We start from the raw sequence: 7,549 nt of genomic DNA, 5'->3' as shown, positions 1-7,549 counted from the left end.
CACCCCAGAGGCTCCCCGGCCCCCAGGGTGTCCCCGCTCGGTGCCAATTCCCGCCGACCCTCCCGCCTCGCCCACCGCGGTGCCGCTCGCTCCCAGCGCCACGCGTGACCCGTCCCCACGGGCGGGGCGCGAAGTTTGGCGGTGACGTCAGGGGCGGGGCGGGGCGCGAAGGGGGCGTGGCCCCCACGGTCCCGCCCCCCCAACTTGCCGCGCCGGGCGCGCGGGGCCGCGCCGCGACGGACCGACGGCTCGGCTGGGATCGGCTGGGATCGCTGGGATCGGCTCGGCTCGGCTCGGCTCGGCTCGGCTCGGCTCGGCTCGGCTCGGCTCGGCTCGGCTCGGCCCCGGCCCGGCGCGGGAGGGCGGGCGGGAGGGGCGCGCTCCCCCCGAGCGGCGGCCCCGGGCCGCGGCCCCCCGTTGCGGTCAGAGAGGCGTGCAGGTGAGCGCCGCGCCGCGCCGGACCGGGGGCGACGGGGGCCGGGCCCTGCGGGAGGGGCGTTGCTGACATCTGTCACTGTCTGGCCCGGGGCTGCCCCCAACTCTCCTCCCGCCCCCGGCAGCCTGGGACGTCCCGACGGGGCCGCGCGTATCCCTGTCCGGTGCGTGCGCGCCCCGACGGCTGCCGGCCGCCGCACCGCCCCTGCCGGCATCCCGCGCCCCGCAGACCCCGAGCCCCGACGGGCGCCGTGCGCACGGCGAGCTGCCGGAGCCCGGCTCCCCCCGCGCTCCCCGCTCGCCCCCCCGGCCCGCTGCTGCCCCCGTGCCGCCCCCGTCTACGCGAGGAGCCCGGAGAACCGGGCCGGCACGGCGGCAGGGGATGCTGCCGGGGAGCCTCTGCCCGTGCTCTCGCCGCCGAGCATCCCCTCCCGGACCCCGCACCTCTCTCTCCCGCAGTCCGCTCCCTTCCCGCTGCCGCAGCGCTCCGAGCCGGCCAAACGCAGAGCTCCCTGCGGTGCGCGGCCCGGGCTGTCCCTCCGTACGCCCCGGGCCGGGGGCGGTGGGACTCCCTCAGCCCTGTCTCAGCCCCAGCGGCGGCGTCTCGGGCAGTGCTGGGCCGGCCCCTCCGCCTCCCGCTACCTGCCCGCTGCCTGCACTAGCAATATTTCGGTCCGTCTTAGCCCGGCTGCGTTTTCTGCCTCTCCCCGGTACATCTTTTCCCCGGGACGTGGGGGCGGGATAGCAGGGGGAACCCCCCACGGACATGTCCAGGGCAGCTGTAGGTGGAAGCGGGGCTGGAAATGAAATACCAGCCGGTGGCACCTCACGCCGTGGGGCAGAGCTGGGGGTCGGGGGTTGGGGGGCCCCGCTGGCGAGGGCTGCACGGCTGCGTCATCCCTCCGTGCCATCCCCACCCGGCCACCCACTTCCCCGCTATTGTCTTACACCCGCTGTTGCTTCTGCTCCCAAATTAGACACTTGGAGGGGGTGCTGGCTGCGTGCGGGTGCCAGCGCAGCACCGAGCCTTCCCCCCGGCACCCCGGGGAGGGAGCACTCATCCCTTCACCCACCTCTTGCCTGGATGCCCCTGCTCCGGTGGGGGTGCTCTCACCTGTGGGGTGCAGGTGCTGACCCCGATGCTGGGCTGGGTGCCAGCCTCCCTTGCAGGGTATTCCAGGTGCACTGAGCCCCTTGAAGCCAGCCTGGGGCAGGGAAGGGTGGCAACGCTCAGCCCTGGCAGGATGGGTCCCCACTAAACCAACGGGAACTAATGTTACGAGCGCAGATTAGCTGAGTGCTCCCAGAGACAGCGATAAAATCCCGATGTATCATCTCACCCGGGTCCCCTTCCCGGCTAATCCTGGCATCGTGCCACCAGTGCTGGCAGCCTGCCTGCCCACCTGCCGGCCAGCCCTTCCCCTGATGATCTGTGGCACTGAGCCCACTGCCCCTCCAGCAGCTGCCAGGACAGCCCTCATTCCCCTTGGCCAGGTACAGTGGCACAGCAGAGCCGGTGTCGTGTGGCATGGGGACACAGAAGTGCCAGGCAGGGCACGTTTGCTGGGAGAGCTGCTGGGATGAGTCAGGTGTAGGCTGGAAAGCCTCACCCAATCCAGGGCACAAGCAGTGGTGTCCCACGGGTGCTCTGCTTCTCTTTTGGGACTTGGTGCACGCTGAGCGGGACTGGGGCAGGTGCTCTTACCCAGTGCGGGTTTTCCTGGAAGGACATTGCCTGGGTGCCTTGCAAGCTGGGAGCACCCATCCCCTGGGCATCGCTCCAGCAGGTATGGAGGCAGTCAACCCCAAAAGATGGAGGCAAGAAGGAGCATCCCCCCATTCCCTGGCTCATTGCACTCACGTCCCACCCAGGTTTGGGTCAATCTCCCCGGGGAGCACTTAAGTGCATGCCCCGGGTGCTGCAGGTATCACGCCTTCCTCCCAGGGCCCACACAGCAGGGAGGGGGCTGTGCACCTGCAGGTGGGTCGGGTGCTGCTGGGTGCTGCCGGGTGCTGCCCGTCCCTGCCCCCTCCAAAGGATGCGCCGCTTTCTGCATCTTCAGCTCCCATTGCCATAGCAACAGGCTCAGCGCTTGGGTACCCGCTCTGCCGGCTCCCGCATCCCGCAGCCATCCTGCCCACAGCCCTTGCCACGGGGCCCCGGGTGCTGCCAGCACGGCGCAGCCAGGCCCGCAGAGCTCAGCATGGTGTTTGGGGAGCTTTAGCACTGGGCAATGGGTGCCTCCAGCACCGTGCCAGCTTCCCATCACAAGGTCCCGCTCAGGCCCGTCTGAGAGGGCTGGGGGGACCCAAGCAGCTCTGTTATCTCCTGAGCCATCAAAAAATAGTGTCAGCTGAAACTTCCTCCTGGTAACACGGTGAGAAAGGGGAAAAGATCACTTTATGGGACCAATTTTTTTTGTGGGAAGCTTCCAGGAAGGATCTGGTTTTGAAGGGTTCCCAACAGGGAAGCAAGGGGCAATGCAGCCTTCCTAAAGGGCTGGAGGAGCTGGCGTGTGCCAAGGCTGGTGTCCTGATCGCTGCCGGTGGCAGGAGGGCTGGCACCTCCAAGCTGCAGTGCCACCTGCCTGGTGCCAGTCAGGGCCGGTTGGGGATGGGAAGCTGAGACTGGTGTAACCCACTGCACATGTGACAATGTGTGACAATGCTCTGCCTGGGGAGGCCCCGTCTGCTGAAATGTTACCGTGGGCAAAACTGGGCTGAGGAACAAGGAAGGATCCGTTCACCTCCGCTTGCCTCCCCGGTGGGTGCTCCAGGCACTGTGCTATCCCTGACTGCTAATTAATCATTAATAATCCACAAACAAAGGCCAGAGGGGCCAGCCTGTGGCTGTGCTGGCAGCCCAGGCAGAGAGGCTGGATGCCACGGGGATGGATGCACATCTGTGGGGCTGGGCACAGGGTGGCTCGCAGCAGCCGCAGAGCACGAGCAGCCGCTGTGCTCAGGTTCCATGTTCATCAGCACAGCTCGGGAGGGTCTGCTGTGGCTCCGGGGCACTCACTGCCTCTCCCTGCCCTGCCAGCACCGGGCCCTGCGATGCCGTTTGGCTGCGTGACGCTGGGAGACAAGAAAGATTATAACCAGCCGTCTGAGGTGACCGACAGATATGACCTGGGCCAGGTCATCAAAACGTGAGTTGGTCCCTCCACGGCCCCACAGATGCCCTGGGGAACCCCAGCCACCTGTGTGGGGCTCTTGGGGTGCTGAGGAGTGGCACAACACTTCCTGTGGGGGCTCTGGGGGTGCTGGTCCCCAGCTGGGCTGGGATTGCAGGGTGTATTTTGGGGTGGCTTTACCCTAATTAGTCCCTCTTGCTCGTGGGTGCATGGGGGATAGTCACAGCTAGCTCCAAGGAGGGCGGTGAGCTTTCCCACTGCTGCTGGCTGCAGCTGGGCAGCTCCCCGTATCCCTCCCTCCTCCCCTCAAGATTTGCAGGGATTGCAGCAATTCCACACGATCCTGGCTCCCTCGAGCATTTTGTGAATCAGGAGGGCTCAGCTACAGCAAATGAAAGGCAGATGTCACTTGGGGGGCAGTGGAGCACTGCTGCTTCCCCCAACCTTCATTGCTGAGGAATCTGTTAGGATGCACTCCAAAAAATGAAGCCCTCGCACCCCTGGAGAGCAGCTTGACCACAAAATAGGCACCAGAATTTTTTCCATCAACTTCCAAAACACCTGCGTAGACAGAGGTCACACCTGCCAGAGTCACAGTGGGTGGCAGTGGGGACTCTGGTGCTCTCAGGTCTTTGCTCCATCCTCGGGGCAGTTTGTTCCAAAGCTCACAGGTCACTGTTTCCCTCCACCCAGGGCAGTGGCCGTGAGGGTTTCACCGCAGTTGGGGGGATTGGAAAGCCAACGGCTTTGCTGGAGCAGTGCCAAGAGCCCCCAGGGACTCCCCTGCAGCTCCAGCCTGGCCGATTGGCTCAAGCACCATTAATAATAGAACAGAAATATTGCAGCTACCCGCACATCTCCCTTTCCTTCTCCCCGACTGCTGTGCTGATGTTAATGTCGGGTGTGCTGCTGTTCCACCTTGGCACAAGTGGCTTCCCTGTAGGTGTTATCCCTCCTGTCCTGGGGCTTTTAAACCAGCAAATTCTCCCCCTTCCCTATCAAATTGCTTCTTCCAGATCAGTTGCTTCTCACTGCTGTTTTTTTCTTCCCCTCTGAAGTAATTTTGAGCCACAGCTTTCTTCCACTTCTGTGGCATCTCCCCTGGCTGCTGGGATCTGGAGGAATGCTGGTGGGCCCAGGGACCACCCGAGCACCCCAGTCTCAGTGGGCCCCAGGAACGGGGTGATGTCTGGGGATACCCTTGCAGGGAGGAGTTCTGTGAAATCTTCCGGGCCAAGGAGAAGACGACGGGGAAGTTGTACACCTGCAAGAAGTTTCTGAAGCGGGATGGGCGGAAAGTGCGGAAGGCAGCCAAAAACGAGATCATCATCCTCAAAATGTGAGTGCTGGGGCTGGAGAGGATCCTGTGCTACTGGGAAAACTGGGAATTCCCACCCCACGCCCCTGTCTCTCTGCAGGGTGAAGCACCCCAACATCCTACAGCTGGTGGATGTCTACATCACCCGCAAGGAATATTTCATCTTCCTGGAGCTGTAAGTTTGGGACATTTAGGGGGGAAGGGGGTGGCCCCACCAGGTGTGGGTCACAGCAGAGCTGCTGTCTGCAGGGCCACTGGCCGGGAGGTCTTTGACTGGATCCTGGACCAGGGCTACTACTCGGAGAAGGACACCAGCAATGTCATCCGACAGGTGCTGGAGGCTGTTGCCTACCTGCACTCACTCAAGATCGTCCACAGAAACCTCAAGGTGGGTGACAAGGGGTGGGAGCACCCATGGGTGCTGCCATGCCCCCTGTCCTGGCACTCACAGTCCCTGCACCGGCAGCTGGAGAACCTGGTGTACTATAATCGCCTGAAGAACTCCAAGATCGTCATCAGTGACTTCCACCTGGCCAAGCTGGAGAACGGGCTCATTAAGGAGCCCTGTGGCACCCCCGAGTACCTGGGTGGGTGAGAGCCAGCTGGGTTGGGCATGCAGGGGTGGGCAGTGCTGGTTCCCAGCATGTCCCTGCTTTTCTTTACCATCCACTCCTTACTACCCGCTGCTGCACCTCCCGTTCCCCATCACCCTGGGAGCTGATCCTGGGTGCTTCCAGTGGGTGCCTCCCGCTCCCCATCACCCCAGAGCCAAGAGGCCGAGTGGCTGGGGACCCTGGGGATGGTTGCTCTTCTGTCTCTTGCAGCTCCGGAGGTGGTGGGGCGGCAGCGGTACGGGCGGCCGGTGGACTGCTGGGCCATCGGTGTCATCATGTACATCCTGTGAGTGTGGGGTGAGGGACAGGGCAGCTACACAGGCTCAGGACTGGGACCAGACTGAGCCCCCCACCACATTCCCCAGCCTCTCGGGAAACCCCCCTTTCTACGAGGAGGCAGACGAGGATGATTACGAGAACCACGACAAGAACCTCTTCCGCAAAATCCTGGCTGGGGACTATGAGTTCGACCCGCCGTACTGGGATGACATCTCGCAAGCAGGTGAGCCCCACGCTGGGGGGCACGTGGGGTCCCATACTGTCCCCTACCAGCACTTACTTCTCCTCCTGTGCCACCAGCTAAGGAGCTGGTGACGCGCTTGATGGAAGTGGAGCAGGACCAGAGGATCACAGCGGAGGAGGCCATCTCCCATGAGTGGTGAGCAGCAGCAGGGTCAGATGGGGAGCCAGGGGGGCTGGTGGGGGCTACTCACCCTCCACTGCCTCTCCAGGATCTCTGGGAATGCTGCCTCTGACAAGAACATCAAGGATGGCGTCTGTGCCCAGATCGAGAAGAACTTTGCCCGGGCCAAGTGGAAGGTGGGTGTGGCTGTGCCTCCGTGTCCCCTCCCAGCCGAGCCCGGTCCCCCACCGTGGGGCTATGAGCCTGGTGAGGCTGCCAGTCCCTGCCTGTCCGTCAGCCCCACACTCCCCCCGCCCCGTCTTTCCTCCGCAGAAAGCCGTGCGAGTGACCACGCTCATGAAACGCCTGCGGGCGCCCGAGCAGACAGAGTCAGCGGCAGCTCCGGCAGCGACCCCAGCCGCGGCAGCGACCCCGGCCCCGGCAGCGACCCCGGCCCCGGCAGCGACCCCGGCAGCAACTCCAGCCCCGGCAGCTGCCACGGCCCCGGCAGCGACCACGACCACGGCCGCGGCAGAAACCACGGCCGCGGCGCCGGCTCCCTCCGCCGCGGCCACAGAGCCCGCGACCGACACGGCCACGGCCCCAGCCCCCGCCACGGAGCCCGCAGCCCCCGCCGCCACCGCCCCGGAGCCCGCAGCCCCCGGCACGCCGCCTGCCGCCGCGCAGCCCCCGGCCCCCGGCACACCGGCCGCCAGCACATGTAACGAGGCCGGGGCCGCCGCCGAGCCCCCCAGTGAGCAGAGCGGCTGATCGGCCCCGCACCCCCTGTACATAGCCCCGGCATGGCCCCCCCGCCCCGCCTGCGCCCCCTTTTCTACGTGCCCCGCCGGAGAGCCGGCCGCGGGGCAGAGCCCTGCATGGCGCCCGTTCCCCCATGTCCTCCCAGCTCTCTCAGTCTGTCCCCCGCCGCCGTCCCCCTGCCCCGGGGATGCCCAGAGACGCGGGGCAGCCCCCCTCGGCCGCACGCCCCCCGGGACACGCGTGCATGTGCGGGACCGCAGGCGGGGCCGCGCGGGACGGAGCGGGGGCCGTCCCGCAGACCCCCTCTCCGTCCCGGGATCCCCGGGGGGGGACACGGGGACCCCCGCCCGGGGGCAGCCACACGGCCCCCCACGCGTTGTGCCTGGAGGATCCCCACTGCACCCCCCCCGTGCCCCCTTCCCCGGTCCCCGCTTCCCCCCTCGCAGCTGCATGCCTGCAGGGCCGGCTCTGCCCGCGGCTGCCGCCGCCGCCCCGCGCCCCGCCGCTGTATCTCTGGCAAATAAAGACCCCGCTGAGGACAAACTGAGACAGCACCAGCGCCGCCTGCCCAGTCTCTCTGTGGGGCCGGGGATGTGCCACGCGTGCCGGCAGCACGGGGCTGAGCGGGACGCGGCGGGCTGGAAGCGGCACCGCTGCCCGG

At 66.1% G+C, this 7,549-nt stretch overlaps 1 protein-coding gene across 1 annotated transcript; it reads left to right on the top strand.

Moving 5' to 3' along the window:
- Positions 1-291: 291 nt before the first annotated feature.
- On the top strand, positions 292-7,369 carry CAMKV (CaM kinase like vesicle associated). The gene is made up of 11 exons (XM_063411327.1): positions 292-439; positions 3,479-3,587; positions 4,780-4,911; positions 4,991-5,065; positions 5,140-5,278; positions 5,357-5,477; positions 5,715-5,790; positions 5,870-6,006; positions 6,084-6,162; positions 6,236-6,323; positions 6,460-7,369. Exons 2-11 carry the CDS (start codon positions 3,493-3,495, stop codon positions 6,895-6,897), a joined length of 1,380 nt encoding a protein of 459 aa, XP_063267397.1. The 5' UTR covers positions 292-439; positions 3,479-3,492; the 3' UTR covers positions 6,898-7,369.
- The last annotated feature ends 180 nt before the right edge of the window (positions 7,370-7,549 follow it).

Source organism: Prinia subflava, chromosome 14 (assembly GCF_021018805.1).
Source record: "Prinia subflava isolate CZ2003 ecotype Zambia chromosome 14, Cam_Psub_1.2, whole genome shotgun sequence".
NCBI classification, from domain to species: Eukaryota; Metazoa; Chordata; class Aves; order Passeriformes; family Cisticolidae; genus Prinia; species Prinia subflava.
The sequence above is the reverse complement of the archived record's forward strand: the minus strand, read 5'-3'. Positions and strand labels throughout refer to the sequence as shown.